This window comes from Microcaecilia unicolor, chromosome 2, assembly GCF_901765095.1.
Source record: "Microcaecilia unicolor chromosome 2, aMicUni1.1, whole genome shotgun sequence".
Taxonomy (NCBI): Eukaryota; Metazoa; Chordata; class Amphibia; order Gymnophiona; family Siphonopidae; genus Microcaecilia; species Microcaecilia unicolor.
This window is the reverse complement of record NC_044032.1, coordinates 344,353,596-344,375,803: the sequence shown is the minus strand read 5'-3', so window position 1 is coordinate 344,375,803 and position 22,208 is coordinate 344,353,596. Positions and strand designations below refer to the sequence as shown.

Here is a 22,208-nt window from a genome sequence, read left to right as displayed (position 1 = left end):
CAGAAAAACAAACCCCCTCCCCCTCAACAAAACAAGAAGATAAACCCAAAAGGAGCAAAGTGGATACACAGAAAGGCTGTAAACCTAGGGCTGAGAAAAGTCTCAGGCTCCCAGCTCTGCACAGGATCCAGTAATATTGTTTTTCCAATCATCTCTACCAGTTCTCCAAGCAGAATAGAGATCCCAAGTGCAATGAAAATGAATAAGTTAGCTTGTGCACAACACTGTCAATTGGATTTAGATGCCATTTTTGACCCTAAATGTTGCCTTAATGTTGCTAAGGGGGAAGGTGGCTTATCAGCAAGGAATCCCAAACTCCTGGGAAACTGATTCTTATGCTCTCTGTTCTGTCCCCACAGCATCAGGCAGCTGAGCCATGAGCCACCTGGAGTCCCCATTTGCAAGTGTCCCCAGGTAAGTAGAGACCTCTGAACCTACCCTTCCCCTTCTGCTAGGAAGATGACCTGAGATCTGGTCTGCCCATGTTTCCGCTAACCAAGGACTCCTTCCTTTCTGCAGGACCTGGCTGCTGGACAAGATACAGCACAGAAACTGGTCAGAAGCAACACAAGGGACAGCAGTGGACTTTGCAACATACCATTTTGCCTTATTTTTGTATTTATTGTTTTAATGCTGAAGCAAAGTAACTGTGGGGATATGTGCAGATTGTACTTCAGTGGACATCCCTTTTGTGGCTGCCTTCATGAGAAGCTGGGTGGGGGTTGAAATCCTTGGGATTGGGTCTCTGCACCATGTGCTCCTCAGTGCTGAGGTTCACAGGGTCCACAACCTGCAGATTCTCTGCAGCTTTGCCCTTAAGCTGTCTCCAGTCCTCAAGATCTCCATTTCTGTAAAAATCCACTAAGCTTGGCCCAGCATTGAGGTTTACAATGTCCAGTACCGTGTGCCTGTATCCCTGTCCTGGCCCTCACATTCAGTAGACCCTGCAGCCAGAGCCCCTGTCCTAGCTTTAGGATTCCCTGAAGCTGCTGTTGAGGTCGCATAGGACCTGCTTGGTTGCCACTTGTCGCCTATGGTGACAGTTACCTTTGACACCTCACCGGTTCCACTGGGAGGATCATGCACCTGCTGGGGGGAAGGGGGGAGTGTGCTGGACAAGGCCTGTGTGCACACCATGTCTAGACTATTCCATTGCTCTCTGGCCTACTGAACACAGAGTAAGATCTAGTCTGTGCAATGGCAAAGGAGGCCTGCTGGTTTATACCTGACTGGTTGCTATTGTGAAACAAGAAACATGTGTATAATAGTTCCTTTCCCTCCCCATGTATATATCCCCCATATTTGTATTTAGTTGTTTTCCCTTCCTTCACTTATAATTTTATATATTCTTTTAAATAGGTAATTATCAGGTGAATTTTCGAAAGAGAAGGGCGCTCATCTTCCGACACAAATCAGGAGATGGGCGTCCTTCTTGCAAGGTCGCCCAAATCGGCATAATTGAAAGCCGGTTTTGGGCACCTGTAATGGAAGATGTAAAGGATTGCTTTTCAACCCTGTTTTGATCGATAATGAACTCTGAAATCTTCTGTCTTTGACCAAAAGTAACTTTCCTTGTAAATACAAGAACATGTTGGAATGTGGAAGATAAGACACAGCTCTAATTAATTTGGTAGGATGGTGCTTGTTTTCGGAAGTTCAGCCTGGTCACCTGGACTTGGAAAACATGTGACCACGTTCCCACAGTTTGGCTTGTTTACCTATTCTCAAGAATTCTGTAATTTTCCTTAGCTCTGAACATGAGTTCTGAGCCTAATAAAAAGGGGAGTTTCTTTCAGTGAAATCGGGAGCTCATCTGTGAGTAACATACGTACTGCGCAGAAGACTTGTTCCTGGTCTAAAAAGCTCCTGGCTTTCGCTGTAACGCCCCCCCCCCCCAGCTGATAAGAGCCTGGATGATGTAAGGACCAGTGATGATTGTATGTATAGTGTATTATTTCTTCTTTTCCTGTCTAAGAACTCTTAGCATTGCTTAGATGTAGAGATCAGTGATGTAATGATTGTTTATATAGCTAATCATTGTTTATACCTTAATCATTGTAGAATTTAGCACCTCTAATAAAGGTTTCATTTATCTAATATGAATCCAAAAGAATCCACGGTAATTACTGAGTAGTCTGTGTCAGTGAGACAGGCTGTAAATCCATAGCAGTACAGCGCTCTCAACTTCTTTCCATCGCAGGGATGACCAAAGTTCACGGGGGCGTGTTGGCAGTGTAGCGAAGGCAGGACAAGGGCGTGATTAGGAGATGGGCGTCCTCGGCCGATAATGGAAAAAAGAAGGGCGTCCCTGATGAACACTTGGCGACTTTACTTGGTCCATTTTGTTTCACGACCAAGCATCAAAAAGGTGCCCGAACTGACCAGATGACCACCGGAGGGAATCAGGGATGACCTCCCCTTACTCCCCCAGTAGTCACTAACCCCCTCCCACCCTAAAAAAAAATCATTAAAAATACATCTTTGCCAGCCTCTATGCCAGCCTCAAATGCCATACTCAGGTCCATCGCAGCAGTATGCAGGTACCTGGAGCAGTTGCAGTGGATGCAGTGTACTTCAGGCAGGCAGACCCAGGCCCATCCCCCCTACCTGTTACACTTGTGGTGGTAAATGTAAGCCCTCCAAAACCCATCAGAAACCCACTGTACTCACATGTAGGTGCCCCCCTTCATCCCTAAGAGCTATGGCAATGGTGTACAGTTGTGGGTAGTGGGTTTTTGAGGGGTGTTTGGGAGGCTCAGTACCCAAGGTAAGGGAGCTATGCGCCTGGGACCTTTTTCTGAAGTCCACTGCAGTGCCGCCTAGGGTGCCCGGTTGGTGTCCTGACATGTCAGGGGGACCAGTGAACTATGAATGCTGGCTCCTCCCATGACCAAATGGCTTGGATTTGGTCGTTTTTGAGATGGGCGTCCTCGGTTTCCACTATCGCCGAAAACCGGGGACGACCATTTCAAAAATGACCTAAGGACGACCATCTCTAAGGTTGACCTAAATTTCTTAATTTGGGCGTCCCCGACCATATTATCGAAACGAAAGATGGACGTCCATCTTTATTCGATAATACGGGTTGCCCCGCCCCTTTACGGGGCAAATCCTGCGAGAAGGGCCAGTCTTAGCAAGTGCGGGGCCCTATGCAGACCAATTTGGTGGGGCCCCATCCTAGCCCTGCCCCACTGTAGCCCTGCCCCACCCTAGCCCCGCCCCCACCCTAGCTCCACCCAATTGATAAGATTATTCCATTTTTAGAACATTTTTTATTTATGAAATTTCAAATAAAGACAAATGAAGCTAAACTTGTACAAAAAAAACTGATTGAAATAATAAGCACAATGCTATCATGAAACCTCCCCTCCCCAGAAATTATTCAGTTCAAGTCCACTACAATTAGTAGTTCCAATTCTCATAACAAAGGAGAATAAAGGAAAAATATTAAGAAAAGATTCAGTACTTTCAAATTCCCCTATTACTCTGTAACCCATATATGCAATAAAATAAAAATGAAATGAAAAGATATACAATAAAATAAAGTGATGTGTAAAATATAATGTACAATATAAAAACATATAGACCACCAAGGTATTAAAATTGTTTTAAAATATATACCACAACTCTCTGACTCAAGAAGACTCCGACTCTGTCTGTCCAGTGGTGTAGGAAGGGGGGGCGGTGGGGCGGGGCAGAGAAAGCAGGGAAGCAGCAGAGCCGACGCAGCTCCCAGTGACGTGCACTGGGGGTGGATCGGCCCTCCCGCCTGCCCCCCGCTGAAAGGTAGGGTGTGTTTCGGGGGGGGGGGGCGCTCCGGAGGGGGAGCACCGTACCATGCACCCGGGGGGGGGGGGGGGGGCGCAGCAGCGACCCGCCCCGGGTGTCAGGCACCCTCGCTACGGCACTGTGTCTGTCATCCATAATTGTCTGACAACAGAAAAAAAAATAAGTAAAAATAAAATAGACACCATTAATACCTTATACACCAATATACCAGCCATAAGGAAAATGCAGACTGTCAACAATATGAAGCTAGCAAGGGATCATAATATCACAATTCTCATGTAGAGCCACAAAACACCCTTTTAGAGGTAGTGTGTCATGATTTAGGCTCTACACCCTTTCTGATGTTTGGTGCCACCTTAGTAAGGCCAACACACAATCTCTCCACTGCAAAACACTATACACAAACTTGTGCAAAAACACACTCATAACCTTAACAAACCATAAACAGCACTAATTCCAAGGACAGTACGAGCTACAACCTTATGCGTGGCGTGGAAAGGCAACTGTAATTACACCGGGCTCTAAAACACCAGTGCACAACCTAGTGGAAAAAAACAAAAAGGGCTGCAAACTATACGCTAGCAGAATATTGCACCTTCCTTGATCACACCTGAAAAACACATGAAGGCAAAATACTGAACTGGAAAGTTACCTCAAGAAGTCAGACTCAGCATGCAGCAATACTACAAAAATTGAAACTTACATGCAAAATATCACAGATGCACATTTCCAAAAACTGACATATTTCAATTAATAAATCCTGAATAAAATAGTTTTTTCTACCTTTGTTGTCTGCTGACTTTGTTTTTCTGATTATGCTGGCTCAGTATCCGATTGTGTTGCTATCTGTCCTCTTAACTCCGTTTCCAGGGCTTCCTTTCCATTTATTTCTTTACTTTTTGCCTTTCTTCTTCATTTCTTGCCCTACATCTGTAAGTAAAAGCTGGGTCCTCCGTAGACTTGACTGTCCAGTGGATCCAGCTTCTGTCTATTTTCTATATCCATGTGCACTTTTTCTCCTCTCTTCCTTTTCCATCACCTCATCTCCTTCCTCACTCTTCCCTCACCTCCATCCATGTCCAGCATTTCTTCTTTCTCCTCCATCCACCCATGTCCAGCGACCCTCCTGTCCCCCCTGCCATCCATCTATGTCCAGCAGCTCCCCCTGTCCCCTCTGCTCTCCCCTGCCATCCACCCATGTCCAGCGACCCTCCTGTCCTCCCTGCCCCTGCCATCCACCTATGTCCAGAAACCCCCCTTCACTCCATCCACCCATGTCCAGCGACCCTCCTGTCCCCCCTGCCCTCCCCTGCCAACTGCCATCCACAAATGTCCAGAAACCCCCCCTCCCCTGCCATCTACCCATGTCCAGCGACCCTCCTGTCCTCCCTGCCCGCCCCTGCCATCCACCTATGTCCAGAAACCCCCTCCCCTGCCATCCACCCATGTCCAGCGACCCTCCTGTCCCCCCTGCCATCCATCTGTCCAGCAACTCCCCCTGTCCCCTCTGCCCTCCCCTGCCATCCATCTATGTCCAGCGACCCTCCTGTCCTCCCTGCCTGCCCCTGCCATCCACCTATGTCCAGAAACCCCCTCCCCTGCCATCTACCCATGTCCAGCGACCCTCCTGTCCTCCCTTCCCTCCCCTGCCATCCACCTATGTTCAGAAACCCCCCTCTCCTGCCATCCACCCATGTCCAGCGACCCTCCTGTCCCCCCACCATCCATCTATGTCCAGCAACTCCCCCTGTCCCCTCTGCCCTCCCCTGCCATCCACCTATGTCCAGCGACCCTACTGTCCTCCCTGCCCACCCCTGCCATCCACCTATGTCCAGAACCCCCCCTCCCCTGCCATCCACCCATGGCCAGCAACCCTCCTGTCCCCTCTGTCAACTGCCATCCACCTATGTCCAGTAACCCCCCGTCCTCCACCCATGTCCAGTGACGCGACTCTCCTCGTTCCCCTGCTCCCCCTCCCTCCAGCCACCTGAGCCCCCCCCCCCCCCCCCGACCCGCCAAACGACCCTCTTCTGCCACCCGACCCGGCCGGGACCTCACCTGACCCAGCATTTTTTAAAAATCTAGAAGCGGCGGTGCCTGCGTCTGAGTAAAAGAAGAAAAACCACTTCGAAGTTCGTCCGTCGGCCGGCCTTCCTTCATGTCCCGCCCTCTGATGTAACTTCCGCAAGGGTGGGACATGAGGGAAGGCCGGCCGACGGACGAACTTCGAAGCGGTTTTTCTTCTTTTACTCAGACGCAGGCACCGCCGCTTCGAGATTTTTAAAAAATGCTGGGTCAGGTGAGGTCCCGGCCGGGTCGGGTGGCAGAAGAGGGTCGTTTGGTGGGTCGGGGAGGGGGGGGGGGGCTCAGACGGGAAGGGGGCTCAGGTGGCTGGAGGGAGGGGGAGCAGGGGAACGAGGAGAGTCACGTCGTTGGACATGGGTGGAGGGCAGGCGAGCAGCGGCGGTCCGGCAGCGAGGCAGAGTACGCCGCGCGGGGCCCCCTTAGGCGCGGGGCCCTATGCGGCCGCCTCGGTCGCCTCTGCCTAAGACCGGCCCTGCCTGCGAGGACAACCTCATGAAAACTTGGGCGCCCCATTCGATTATGCCCCTCCATGTGTATAGGTAAAAGCTGTTTGCGAACCTTCTTAAACCCTCAGCCATGTTGGTTGTGAGCAAGGCAGCATGCTGAACAGAGGGTAAACTTTAGTCTGGGCACTGCCTAGGAACACCAGCTGGTTGTTACCACACTGGTGGCTAGTGCAAGACAATAAACCTTTATTAGCTATATGCAAGACAATAAACTTCGTCTCGCGAGGCCGCATCAACTCTCGGCAGCCATTTTGAATCGGTGCCGGGAGTCCGGAACCATCAGCATTGCAAGGGGAAGAGAAAGAATGCAAGGCAGCACTCCGGTCAGGAAAGAGGGGGCTCTTTCATGCCCCGAAGAGGTCACTAGACCACCAGGGCAGTAGAGTAAGGTAAGGGGAGGGGATAGGACACCATTAGGCCCACCCGTTAGCCTGCCCGTTTGTCCAGAAATCCAGACAAACAGGCAGGCTGGCAAAACCCAACTGGTTGCCCGGCCATGTCCTCAAAAAAAGGACATGTCCGGGTAAAACCGGACATATGGTAACCCTAGGAATCCTGGACGTGACCCCAACAGTTCCCCACAGAGCCTTTGCATTTAAGGCACATTACTTGTGGCTGTTAACCCATGTTAACTGCAGACACCAAAAGTTTTTTTCAGCAAACATGCCCCTAAATACCTTCATAACTGTTCAGCTTATCTGTGCTCTCAGATTTGATGATAATTACAATGCCAAAACTTTTGCACAAAGAAAATTTTTGCTGTTAATGATAAAGTATAATTTACCGAGGCGTATCGCAAGACAGTAATGGAGACAGAGTTTTCTGATTTCCTGCAACACATAAAGAAAACAATAATCTGTATTAGACACTGAATATTGCCAAATAGAAGGGTTGAATCCTAATTTAAATTCAGAGTCAGGGGTTCAAGAGATAGTTGTAACATAGTATCATCCTGAGGTTCCAAGTTTGTTGATAAAAAGAATTTCTAATGCAGTTATGATAGAAAAATAGATGCTTTAGCTATATGTTAACACATAATTTACTGTAATATAAAACCCCATAATGAGGCAGTTTTCAAAAAAGCTCATTCAGCTGCAAAGTTCATGTGTACCCACAAAGTTTGTACAAATTTTCAAAGCAAAAGGTTCCATGTACTTTCTGTCTGAAAATTGCTCACAGGTTGACTTGTCTCATGACACCTCCTTTTTGCACAGGCTGAATTTGTGTGGGAAACAGCATGCAAACATTTGAAAATATAATGTGCCTGTGCTATTTCCTAATACCACCCAAAACACACCCCTGAGAATGCCTCCCCTTGACCCCAAGAAAAGTATGTCCACTGTGGAATCCAACACATTTAGCTGGGTTAAGGATTTTCAGACTGCCCTTTTACCCAGGCAAATAGCCGCTCTTGAGATTTTTTCCTTATAAAGTGAAGGATCCTGCTGACTTTGTGCTTATTATAGGAACAGTTCAGAATTTGCATCGTTGTGATAATAGCAAGTCAGTTCTGCCACAGGACCTTTCTTTTATCAGAACATAATAAGCAGAACAAGATCAAAAAGGATAAAAGCCTGCAAATCGTTTGCAGAATTCACTAGACAATATTCATACTGTTTTCCACCTTATATTGTTATCAATAGAAATCAAACAAAATAAAACATGGAAAAGAAAATAAGATGATACCTTTTTTATTGGACATAACTTAATACATTTCTTGATTAGCTTTCGAAGGTTGCCCTTCTTCCTCAGATTGGAAATAAGCAAATGTGCTAGCTGACAGTGTATATAAGTGAAAACATTCAAGCATTACTATGACAGTCTGACAGGGTGGGAGGATGGGGGTGGGTAGGAGGTATGCATGGGGACATCAAAGCATATCATTGATATTCTAACAGGATGGGTGTGGATAGGTGAGGGGTGGGGTGATCAACAGAGAAATACAGCTTTATGGTTTATAATGGGCTAGGAACCCCAGATCCTTGTTAAGTCCTTTCTGTTGGGTGTTAAAATATTCAATCATTCTGACTTCAATGGGCACTGCGATGGGCACCAGGACAGCACCCCAATATGCCAACCTTTTTATGGCTGAGCTGGAAGAGACATTTCTGAATACACACCAGACCAAACCTCTAAAATACTACTGGTACATCGATGACATTTTTATGATTTGGACGGAGGGTGAAGAAACTCTGAAACAATTTTATTCTGCCTTAAATACATGCCATCCTACAATCAGATTCAAAATTGACTACTCCCCAGAAAAAGTCAATTTTTTGGACACCACGGTCTCAATCAGTGATGGCTGTATACAAACATCTATATACAAGAAACCCACAGACAGATGCAGCTACCTCCACAACTCCAGCTTCCATCCTTCACATACAAAAAGATCCATCATTTACAGCCAAGCCACAAGATACCACCGTATCTGCTCTGACCCAGGGGACAGAGACAGACACCTTAAAAGCCTGACTGCATCCTTCAAACAGAAAGACTACAACCCCAAAATAATCTCCAAGAATATTGCCTCCTCCCTCAAAACACCCAGGGAGAATCTGCTACAGTACAAGGAGAAAATATCCACAGACAAAATCCCCCTTGTAGTGACATACAATCCAGAGCTGGAAATACTGAGGAAAATCATAAGAGATCTACAACCTATACTCCAGGAGGATGAATTACTGAAAGAGATATTCCCATCCCCACCAGTACTGGCCTTCCAACAGCCACCCAACTTAAAACACAAGCTAATCAGAAGTAAACTTCCATCACAGACTGAAAAGGAACAGAAGGGCACACTTCCCTGTAATTTATCCAGTTGCAAAATATGCCAAAATATTTCACAGGACCCCACAGTCATCCACAAAGGAAAGATATTCAACATAAAGGAATCTTTCACTTGCTCATCTTCCAATGTGGTATATATCATTCAGTGTAAAAAATGTAACGAAGGATGCTATATTGGAGAAACAGGCCAGATGCTTAAGACAAGATTCAATTTACATAGACATCACATGAACAATACTGGTGCCAGTAGGGCTCCCACCCCTGTTGGTCAGCATTTTACAGGACCAGGACACTGTACCAGTGACTTCACAGTGAGAATCCTGAAAAGTAACTTTAAAACCATACAAGAACGTATGACCTTTGAAGTCAGAATGATTGAATATTTTAACACCCAACAGAAAGGACTTAACAAGGATCTGGGGTTCCTAGCCCATTATAAACCATAAAGCTGTATTTCTCTGTTGATCACCCCACCCCTCACCTATCCACACCCATCCTGTTAGAATATCAATGATATGCTTTGATGTCCCCATGCATACCTCCTACCCACCCCCATCCTCCCACCCTGTCAGACTGTCATAGTAATGCTTGAATGTTTTCACTTATATACACTGTCAGCTAGCACATTTGCTTATATCCGATCTGACGAAGAAGGGCAACCTTCGAAAGCTAATCAAGAAATGTATTAAGTTATGTCCAATAAAAAAGGTATCATCTTATTTTCTTTTCCATGTTTTAATTTGTTTGATTTCTATTGATAACCTTAAGAGTGGACTAACACGGCTACCACACTCCCCCACCTTATATTGTCAATTTTGAGCTTCAGGTTTCTTTCCACATCAGTTTTGCTAATAGTAACAACTAGGGAAGCATGCAGAGTATGGCTGATGGAATTGTTTCTAACCACTGTGTATGTCTCTGTAGTTGTGTAGTCTCTTTCTGTGTTTTTCACTTAGCAAATGCAAACGCTATTTTGAAGATTCTTTTATTTATCAAGCTCCTCATTTCTGGCTATCTCTTCCATCTGTTTTGCATTCTTGGGGTTCTTATTATTCTTTTCCTAAAGATCTCAAAACGTATTTTTAAAGAAAAATTTAGGTTAATTCTGTCACATTTTTGTATCGTTACCTGCTTTTAACCACCTTTTGTGGGAGTTAGCGTGATACAAGAGTCCTATTACATTACAGAGGAGAGTGGAGAGGAGTCAACAAAAATGGAGTACTCAAACTTTCTTTTGATCTGGAAATAATAACATTAAATTGTGATAAAATTTGAGGGAGTTATATTAGAAGTCTTATTCACAATTCCACATAGAAATATCAGCATTTACATGTGTATTTTGAATACACATATATAAACCAATTTCAGAAAGCCACTATTTACATGAGAATACGTGTATGGGGAAATTTTCCATGTTGGCTTTTAAACCTGCTCAGGAGTATGTATAGGTTTTAAAAGGTACTCATTTCAGCAAGGGCTTTACATGAGGGAGAAAGGAAGGGAGTCACTCTCTTTAATCCCAGATAGGTTATGTCAATCTCTAAAATGAAGTTAAATGTGAATTTAGAGGAAGAAAGAGATCAAACAACATCATTCAAAAACTCTTCCAATTAAACAAGCAAACAGTACTTTCAATATCAAATTTGTTCTATAGAGTAAAAATAGTCAAGGGGAAAAAGACCTCAGAACCCTTTCCTCCACTTCCGTTACAGTAAAAGTTATGGTAGGAATATTTAAAAGTAAGGTTACTTCACAGGCACAAAAAAACCCTAGTACATCAAATTGTTAAAGCTCCAATCGGACCAGCTTTAAAGGATCTAATATTAAAATGTGTCAAAATTTAAACTTTCAAACTTAACTCAAGCTGCTTCAAACACACACCGACAGTGGCCAAAGTCTTGCCAATAGAGCTGTGTCACATTTTAATATTACAGCCTTTAAAGCTGGTCCGATTGCAGCCTCACCAACTTCATTGGTGACACTTCTTCAAGTAGGTTTGTAAAGTGGGGAAGCTACATATGAAAGTATTTATATGTGACGGTTATGAAATCAACACTTCCATATGTAAAGTAGCAACATCACTGCATGGAAGCAGCTAAGTCTGCGCTGTTCATTTTTTTCATTGTGTATACTGGTAAAATGACTGCTCTCACTGCACAGGCCAGCAAATACATGTGTACTCCTACAGGTATTTTAGAAAAAGCTCTATGCAAGCAAACTCTTCTAAAATACTACCAGAATTGAGCATATCTCAACATGTGCATCTCAATTTCAGTCTCTGCATTCTATACCATCAGAAGCCACTATACAGATTTCAAGGGATGGGTTTTACAGTTTGATCACAGGATACCACTGTCCCATGGCCAGGGCCAGATTAAAACTCCCTTATCACACCCAGCTTCTTCCCCTTTCTCCCACCATCCCCCAGCATCAGCCTCCTTGTCACAGCCCTATTCTCCCAGCCTCATCCCCCTTTCAATTTGAGCACCCAGCATTAACTCCTTCAAATTGTAGCCTCCAACAGCACCCTATCATTAGCCCCATCCAATCCCAGACCTTTAGCATTAGCCCTTTCCAGGATAACCCCACCACCAGCATTAGTCCTTTCCAGTACAAGCATCAGCTACCTTCCAGCCAGCTCCATACCCTAAATATCATCTCCCTTCCAGCCAGCTCCCCCTCACAAACATCAGCTCCCTTCCAGCCAGCTCTCTTCCCAAACATCAGCTCCCTTCCAGCCAGTTCCCTACCCTAAATATCGGCTCCCTTCCATCCAGCTCCCCCTCACAAACATCAGCTCCCTTCCAGCCAGATTCCCATCCCCAAACACCAGCACCCTTCCAGCCAGTTCCCCACCCCCAAACAACAACTCCCTTCCAGCCAGCTCCCCACCCCCTAAACATCAGCTCCCTTCCAGACAGCTCCCCCCACCCCCAAATATTAGCTCTCTTTCAACAGGCTCACCTGCCAAACATTAGGTCCCCTCCAACAGGGTCCCCCCCAAGCATCAAATCCCTTCAGTAAGCACCCCTCCCCCAAACATCAGTTCCCTTCCAACCAACTCACCCCCTTCCAGTCACCCACATCAGCTCCCTTCCAAACAGTTACCCTCCGCCTGTCCAATTCAGCTCCCTTCCAGCCAGCTCCCCTCCCCCAGCCCACTTCAGCTCCTCACCTGTCCTTTAAACAGTGGTGAGAGCATGTTGTTTTTTTCTGGCAGATGTGATCTGTTCCCTTCACCGCAGCTGACACTACCTCAGATTTAAACATGACAATACAAATTTCCTGCTCTTGCATTTAAACCTGTAATTGTGCCAATGGAAATTCAGGTATGAGAGCACAGTGGCAAAGGCAAAGCAGGGTGAAGGGTGAGCTGGTGAGGGAGACATTTGGCAATCTTGAGCTTTGGCACCTTAAGCTGACCCTGGAAATAAACTATATGGGATTAAAGATAATTACTCCCTTAACCCTTCATTTAAAACTCTGGATAAACTGGGCTCGACCACATACACGGATGTAGGATTGGAAAGGGCATATTTCTTCCCATGGCATATGAACAATTTACTCCATGTTAAACGGCTAGGGCAGTTACCTGTTAGACTTAGAGAAAGTATGTTGCTGGGGCCGTTGAGGAAGGTGTGGCGGGAGCTACTGCAAAGGTGGGGACAGGACCCAGGTTCCAGTGTGTTCCTTTCACTAGCTGGGAATGATGATTTCACCCCAGGCAGGGAAAATGCTGTGTTTCGTAGATTGCAGGAACAGGGCGTAGAGCTACTAGAGAGTTTTCTTCAAGAGGATGGAACCTTGATTACATTGGCTGACTTCCAACAAAGATGTTCGGGGGGATTGGCGGTGCTCTTTGCCTATCAACAATTAGCACATTATGTGCGTAGCCTAGTGAAGGAGGGGTTGTCCCTTAGCTTTGGGAGACAACTCAGGGAATTTATGGAAGGGGATGCATTGGGGCAGGTTTCAGTCTCCTGGTTCCGCAAAGAGTTAGAGAAAGGGCAACCAGAAAAGCAGATATCAGAGGTGGCAACGAGGTGGAGTGCGGAAGCGCAACAACAAATTTCTGAGCATCATATAAAGCAAGCACTGATGGGTATACCGAAGGTGGTTTATAGTGCAGAACTGCAAGAGTGCCAGTTTAGAATTTTACACAGAGCGTACTTTTCTCCTAGGAGGGCTTTCCATGCTAAAGTAGTGTCTTCAGACAGCTGCCCGAAATGTAAACAGAACAGTGCAACACTGGTGCATTGCCTATGGCAGTGTAGAGCTCTCAAAGCCTTCTGGTGGAAACTGGGCAGATACATGGGAGAGGTGCTGGGGTACCCAATTGCTCTCACCTTTGCAAAAATGATACTGGGTATCCCTGGGCAATGGGGGGTTGGGACTCAAGGGGAGCGGCTGTTTCTGAGCAAGGCATGCATAGTGGGGAAAAAGTGCATTCTCAACCACTGGGTGGTGGACGTGCCTCCTTCTCATTGGTATTGGAGAAACAAACTACATCAACTGATGCTTTGGGAGGCTAGAGGGGCACGCTGGACACCAAAGAGAAGGACACAGTTTCTAAGTATCTGGGGGAAATACATAAATAAGATATCGCCCCGAGCACGTAGTCAAGTGCTCAACGGGCTGCCCTGAGGATTGGAGGACAATGGATGAGTACAGGTACAAGAGACACATACAGGAAGGGGGGAGGGGGAGGGATGTAGGGGGGTGAAGAATACTCAGGAATGAGCATGGGGGTTAGGGAAGCGGGAGGGAAGGGTGGGGAAGGAATCTAGAAAATAAAGAAAAAGCAAATCATATGGGACATGTAACTGTTTTGGATAGATGTTATAAACATTGATTGTAACATAGCAAGCTGGGATCAGCAAACAGAAAATTGTGTAAGTTGTACATGTTTTTAGTGTAATTGCAGTTTCAATAAAAATGATTTAAACATAAAACTCTGGATAAAACAAACACTTTTTAAAAAGCTATGTGTGCCTTTAAGATGGTGTACAACACAGTGAGGACATATTTCGCCATAAACCCATGTAAAACAGGGTATGGGGCTATGGATTTTTGTCCATGCCTATACACGCTCCCTTGAAATCTCTGCATGGTGTGGGTCTTCTGCAATCACTATTACACATTTAAGTGTTGCTATTTACACTTAGTAACATAGTAACATAGTAGATGACGGCAGAAAAAGACCTGCACGGTCCACCCAGTCTGCCCAACAAGATAAACTCACGTGTGCCATTTTTTGCGTATACCTTACCTTGATTTGTACCTGTCTTTTTCAGGGCACAGACCGTATAAGTCTGCCCAGCACTATCCCCGCCTCCCAACCACCAGCCCCGCCTCCCAACCACCGGCTCTGGCACAGACCGTATAAGTCTGCCCAGCACTATCCCCACCTCCCAACCACCAGCCCCGCCTCCCACCACCGGCTCTGGCACAGACCGTATAAGTCTGCCCAGCACTATCCCCACCTCCCAACACCGGCTAAGCTTCTGGGGATCCCTTCCTTCTGAGGAGGATTCCTTTATGTTTATCTCACGCATGTTTGAATTCCGTTACCGTTTTACATATGACTTCCATATGATTCCCAGCTGAGAGTACTTTTTAAATTGGCATTAGTTCAGCTAAAGACACCTGCTATTTGACCGGCATTGAAGACAGGAGGAGTCAGGAAATGTAAGTATAATGTGACCTATAGGGAGATCTGTGGGGCAAGAATTTACTTAGTGAAGGGGTTAGAGAGGTAGGTGGAGTGTGGATGTAGGTTAGCTAGTGGGATAGTTGAGGGCTCTCTGGAGAATAGGTAGAAAAGGGACAGAATAGGTGCATGTGCATATGTCTATATCTATCTATCTATATATAATAAAAGCAAATGTACCTGTTCTGGCGTGAATAAACATGTGGATAAAGGTAAGCCAGTTGATGTAGTGTATCTAGATTTTCAGAAAGGTTTTGATAAAGTTCCTCATGAGAGACTCCAGGGAAATTTAATGAGTCATGGGGTAGGAGGCAGTGTTCTGTTGTATATTAGGAACTGGTTATTGGACAGAAAACAGAGGGTAAGGTTAAATGGTAATTTCTCTCAATGGAGGAGGGTGGAGTGCCGCAGGGATCAGTACTGGGACCGGTGCTATTTAATGTATTTATAAATTATCTGGAAATTAAATTTGCAGATGACAGAAAACTATTCAAGGTTATTAAAACACATGCAGACTGTGAAATATTGCAGGAAGACCTTAGGAAATTGGAAGACTGGGCATCCAAATGGCAGATGACATTTAATGTGGACAAATGCAAAGTGAAGCACATTGGAAAGAATAATCCAAATCATAGTTATATGATGCTAGGGTCCACCTTGGGGATCAGCACTCAAGAAAAAGATCTAGGTGTCGTTGTAGATAATACGCTCAAATCTTTGCTCAGTGTACGGCCACGGCCGAAAAAGCAAACAAGATGCTAGGAATTATTAGGAAAAGGATGGTGAATAAGACTGAAAATACTATAATGCCTTTGTATCGCTCCATGGTGTGACTGCACCTTGAGTATTGTGTTCAGTTCTGGTTGCCGTATCTCAAAAAAGATATAGCAGAATTAGAAAAGGCTCAAAGAAGAGCGACCAAAATGATAAAGGGGATGGAACTCCTCTCATATGAGGAAAGGCTAAAAAGGTTAGGGCTCTTCAGCTTGGAAAAGAGACAGATGAGGGGAGATATGATTGAGGTCTACAAATCCTGAGTGGCGTAGAATGAGTAGAAGTAAATCGATTTTTTTACATGTTCCAAAAGTACGAAGACTAGGGAACACTCAAGGAAGTTACATGGAAATACTTTTATAACAAATAGGAGAAAATATTTTTCCACTCAACAAATAATTTAGCTCTGGAACTCTTTGGCGAAGGATGTGGTAACAGTGGTTAGTGCATCTGGATTTAAAAAAAGGTTTGGACAAGTTCCTGAAGGAAAAGTCCATAGTCTGCTATTGAGACAGACATGGGGAAGCAACTGCTTGCCCTGGGAATTGTAGCATGGAATGTTGCCATGATTTGGGTTTCTGCCAGGTACTTATAGCCTGGCTTGGCAACTTTGGAAAGAGGGTACTGGGCTAGATGGACCATTGGTCTGATCCAGTATGGCTACTCTTATGTTCTATATGGAACATACAGTACACACACACAATTATACCTGCCTCGAAGCAGTACGCATTCACCTATTTTCCCTGCAGTAATTTATAAAGGACAAACAAGTTAGAAGTGACCCAGAGGTGGAAACAAAAATTCTGAAGTCAACTGGAAGAGTCAGCTGTAGATTTTTTTTTTTTTTTGTAAAAATAGATTCCATATAGCATCCCATATGACTTTCTCTTTGAATTTTGAAAGTAGCAGGATTTAGTGGTTGTTATTTATAACTGTATATTTCTTTTTCAGCCATTGCGGTACTCCAGTCACACTGTTGTTGTACACCTGACTAGATGGAGAAGAGAAGATGGAATCAAAGCATACCTTTGTTCTTTCATCAGTGCTTAGAGGGGTACCTGGCTGGTAAGTTGGGTACAATCTGACTGCATGGAACCAAAACAAATCTTGAAAGACCTTCACACTTATATCAAGGCTTAGAAGGGTATAACCTGGTTGTTGTGGCAGTGCAGCTCTGGCCACCTGGTTTAGCAGACTGGATAGACCATGGTGATCTTTTTCTGTCGTCATTTACTATATTACTATTTACTATACACTTTGGCATTCATACAGGTTCTCACTCTATATATGTCTTTGTTATACATATATCTTACTTTTACATGTATATTTGGATTACACCTTGATTCTTGTTTATGAGTTGGTTATTTGCTCTTACATTTTTTTATATTATTAATTTTCATTGTATCTTTATGTATTGTTTCTATTATGTTTGTGTTATTTTAGACCCCTGACACACGCATATCTTGCCGAAAGCCATCCATGTTGGGGCGACCAAATGCCTATTGTGTCATTGTGACATCCCAATCAAGCCTTTTCTACCATGCTTTTGGTTCCCCCTCTGGGTCATCATTGCTTATCCTGGTTTATTATTCATCTGTGGAGACTAGTCCTCCTTTTTTTATTCTCCTGTAATTTTATAAAGGCTTATATCTACCTCCACATATCACAGAACATAGAATGTGGTAGTAGGTAAGGACTATTAGGCCCACTTAGTCTGCCATCTTTCCATTCCTACTGCAATACTATAGACCCAGTTGACTTCTACCTTTCCCCTTCCTTCACAGTATCTGTCACAAAAGTAGAGAGGTGTGGTAGCCACTCTTAAAGGTTATCAATAGAAATCAAACAAAATAAAACATGGAAAAGAAAATAAGATGATACCTTTTTTTATTGGACATAACTTAATACATTTCTTGATTAGCTTTCAAAGGTTACCCTTCTTTGTCAGAAATAAGCAAATGTGGTAGCAGATAGTATATATAAGTGAGACATCCAAGCATTACTTTGACAGTGTGACAGGGTGACAGGGTGGGGGTGGGTAGGAGGTATGCATGGGGACATCAAAGCATTTCATTGATATTCTAACAGGATGGGTGTGGTAGGTGAGAGGAGGGTGATAAACAGAGAAATACAATTTTATGGTTTATAATGGGCTATAAAACCCATAAAACAATGGCATCATTAAAGTCACTGGTCCTTTGGGACTCTGCTGTGACATTTTGAAATAGAAATTTCTCAAAATAAAATATGTTGTGCAGATATGTATTTAGGCTCATTACTTGGGTATATCTATATCTAAATGAGATAGTCCCCATCTATATTCATAGCATGTCCATAGATATCATAGGGCAGTTTTATTGCCCAGAATTTCTACTGGACTATTTTGTGAAATTAGAGGCATGTTTACTAAACTGCTTTAAGCAGTTAGCAGAGCTTGTAATTTGCATTGAATGTTAGTGTGGACGTGCTAACGATTAACACAAGCTAAAACATTCGGGGCATTTTTTACTAAGGCGCACTCATGTTTTTAGCGCAAGGAAATATTGGATGTGCACTAAACGTTAGAGACGCCCATAGGAATGCATTGGCATCTCTAATGTTTAGCATGCGCCCAATTTTAGTGCACACTAAAAACGTGAGCACTAAAAACCCCACTCTAGCTACTTAATGCAGATAAAGGTGGTGTGCAGGTGTGAGGGTGGATCAGAGGAGTAGCCTGATTTGACAGCTAGTACATGGGTCAGTACAGCATGCTAGCTGTCATGACTAGTGATAGTGCAGCTACACTTAACACCACCCCTAGGATGTATTAACTGCAGCTGCACTACCAGCAGTCCGATGGCATGGCTGTCCCAGCGCATAATCTGAGGCCACTGCGACTGCCATTCCTCTCTTTCACTCCTCTCCCAACAGTACTCCCATGCTGTTTCCCCTTCTGAACCCCCTCTGATCCGATTCCCCTGAAGATCCACCCATCTTATCTGATCCCCCCTGCATTTCAGCCCAATCTGATCATCCTCTGAAAAAGACCCCTGATCCAATTCCTCCTGGTATAGCCCTCCCAATCATCTCCCCCTTGAGTAAGCCACACCCCCTGAACTGACACTCCCCTTGAATAAGCCTCTGACAAAAAATCAACCTGAACATGAAATCTTACCCCTTGGCAAAAGCCCTTCCACCTCATACCAACAACTCCCCCCCCCAAACACCCCTGGGACTTATCTTGGGGTAGTACCTAGAAATATGAGGTGGGAATGGTCCTCCTCTGCTCCCACCCTGTTTGGTTCTGGGTGCAAAATGGAGTGGAGGAAGACCGTTCCCACCCTGTACCTCAAGAGTACCAGAGATTACTCAGTAAGTCCTGGGGGTGCTTGTTAGGATGGGGAGGGGTAGTGGAGGGAGGGTTGGGGTGATGTTAGGGGAAGGGGCTTTGCTAAGGGGGTGAGGCTTCAGTGTGATTTCAGACCAGGGGACATTTAAGGAGGGGATTGGATTACGGTTCTTTTCAAGGGGAAATCAAATTAAGGGAAGTGTAGGGGGGACGGGGGAATGGGTTGGCATTGAATTGGGGACGTACACCGCAATGGCAGTAGTTGGTTGTTATTTATTGTGCCAGCACTGGGCTGCAGATAGTGCAGGAGCATCTGCAGTATCAGCTACTGCATATAGGGGCCCTTTTACAATGCCACCCCCAGCGCGCCATCATATCTGGCACTACAAAAATATTTTTATACAGCCAGTGTGTACCCAGAGGTAATCGGGCAGTGCCGTGTGCTGCCCGGTTACTACTGGGTTAGCATAGGAGTCCTTACCGCCACCTCAATGGGTGGCACCCCCTCAAATGGCCGCATGGCCAGTGCTTCACTTGCCGCATGCCCATTTCCTGAAGAAAAGAAAGACCTACCTTTTAGCCGCTGTGGTAAAAGGGGGCCTCGGCGCGCATCAGAAACACACGCCAACGCCAGCGCAGGCCCCCTTTTTCCAAACTTGGTAAAAGGGACCTGTAGTGCATAGCCCATGTGGTAAGTGCAGTAAATAAAGGGCACATGCTGGGCATGCCCTCTGCATTTACCACACAGGCTTTGCTCCTAATGCATGGTGTGCAAAAACTTACCACATTTTTGTAAACATGCCCCTTAGTTTGAATAAGCATTTCTAATTTTTATCTTTAATTCAAGAATTGTGACATAACTGGAATTACCTTATTATATTAATTGCTTGTTCAACAGAAGCATCTTCTAACACTTCATTGTTTATCTTGAGGATCTGATCGCCTGGCAAAAGCTTTCTTTCGGCTGGGCTGCCTGTCAGAGATTTGGGAAGGTTAGTGTGTGAAAATAATTTGCTATGAGGCACAGTTTATTCACTTGTACAGATGACGGCAAAAATTCAGAATTGCTTTTTAGTTACATGGTGCTTATTCCAACCACATGTCTTATTGACTTGCGTATTTCTGACACAGTTCTTATTCCATTCTATTGTTACCTTATCCTAAGATCATTTCAGATTCACTGGTCTCATTCTGTCTCAGCTCCACTTCTGCTGTCCTGTGATGTTCCCCAGGGGTCTACACTTGGCCCTGTGTTCTCTAACATCTACTTGGCTCCACTGGTGCTTCTTATCCAGTCCTTAGGTTGTGTATTCTTTATTTAAGCAGATGACATTTAGTTACTTCTTCTGACTGATTTGCACTCAGTAACCTTTTCTGCAGCCTTTTCTTCTCCTCTGGATAGGATTGCCAACTAGCTATCTACAAATGGTTTAAAACTAAATCCTCAGAAATATCAATATATGTTTGTTTGTTTTTTTTTCAGGTGATCGTCTGCCAGCCTCAGTGCCTGCTCCATCTATACTTGGTACACCTATTACTTTCGCAGAATCAATTAAAGCTCTAGGGGTTACCCTTGATGCCCATTTATGATTTTTATGAGCAGTCCCAGGAGTACCAACTACACTTAAGTACACTTTATCATAGTCAAGAAAGAGATGACATTTTAAAGTTTTCTACAAAATCAAAATATTGAATGACAAAAAAAGTTTCTGATGATTTATTAAAGTAATCAATGATGAAGAGGCAAGCGAGTCAAGAGCAAATCAGCTTTTATGAAACGAGTCGCTACTGAGGTCTTACAAACAAAGTATTTCGATTATGCATGCTGATTGTGGTATTGAGGTTTGTTAAAAAGACATTCAGCACTGGGTGACTTATAGTGTGTTGATACAGGACCCTCGCTATTAAAATTTCTACTGTGGCCAAACAATAGCATTTATGATTTTCAGCACAGATCTCAGCAGTGGTGAAGAAATCATTCTTCACACTATGACAATTATGTTCAATCTTTTCCTTAATCAATAGGAAGGCATTATTTCTTCTGATTCACTCTTTTTTATTGTCTTATACTGATTACTGTAACACCCCCCCCCCCCTCCACTCTTCAGGGAGGCATAACTACATAGGTTGCAAATTGTTCAGAATGCCTGCATGAAACTACTTTATAGGGCAAGGAAATATAGAAGGGTGTCACCACTTTTATCTATGGAACATTGGTTTCCCATGCAATATCACCAAGAAAAGGTGGGAAGTACAAAACTCCATAGAAAAAAAAAACAGGAAAGGGTGGAGAAAAAACATGTCAAGCGATGTGCATTCCAAAAAGCAGCCTTTATTAAACATGAACAATACAAATGACCCGACATGGTCACTGTGTTTCAGCTATAAAGCCTACATTTGGGGTCCAAGTAATGTGAAGGCACTTAATGTTCAATGTAGGCTAAGCTCAGCAAGACAAATCAAACATAAAAGTTGTGTGGTAACAGATCAGAGTCCTGGAAGCAGTCTCAGCATAACAGCTGTTACTTAGACCCCTGATGCAGGCTTTATAGCTGAAACACAGTGACTGTGTCGGGTCACTTATAGTGTTCATGTGCCCTTTGGAATGCGTATTCCATTGAAGATTCTTATACTGGCCCTTTGTGCTTTTTATTCGGGTCTTCCCCCGTTTCTTTTTAATTTTCTTATTCCATATGTGCACCCACCTGTTCTCTGCATGCTTCACAACAGTATCTGTTAGTTGTTCCAACACATATGCAGATTCACTTAGATTCCACCTGCCACTCTTGCTTTCAAGTCATGGCTCCAGTACTTTGGAATAGTTTACCACTCTACATTCGATCTGAAGCTATGCATTCTAAATTAAAGATAGGACTAAAAACATATTACTATAGTCAAGCGTTTTTCTACTGGCCAAATATCTGGAGCATCACCGCCTTGTGGGGGTCACTGTTTAAAACTTGTTATCATACTTTCCCTTCCAGGTGTTCCACCTCCTTCTTGTCTTCTTAAATTTTAATAGACTACTACTGACAAAATTTGTAACTTATACCTTTGTGTTTCTTAGTCTGTGTCATCTTTCTTTACTCTTTTTAATATTAAGGGCCCTGTTTACTAAGCCATGCTGTGGCTGTGTGGATTTAATTCTTAGCACTGTTAAACGGAGTATTGGACTATTATGCTGTTAATTTTGTTGTCACGTGTTTGGCAATCTATATGGGTG

At 44.4% G+C, this 22,208-nt stretch overlaps 1 protein-coding gene across 1 annotated transcript in view; it reads right to left on the bottom strand.

The window, feature by feature from the left end:
- Positions 1-22,208, bottom strand: part of FRMPD1 (FERM and PDZ domain containing 1) — a 360,497-nt gene that overhangs the window by 240,193 nt on the left and 98,096 nt on the right. Inside the window, 3 exon segments of the mRNA XM_030194418.1 lie at positions 1,087-1,089; positions 7,165-7,210; positions 19,856-19,958. Coding sequence (XP_030050278.1) covers positions 1,087-1,089; positions 7,165-7,210; positions 19,856-19,958 — 152 coding nt within the window.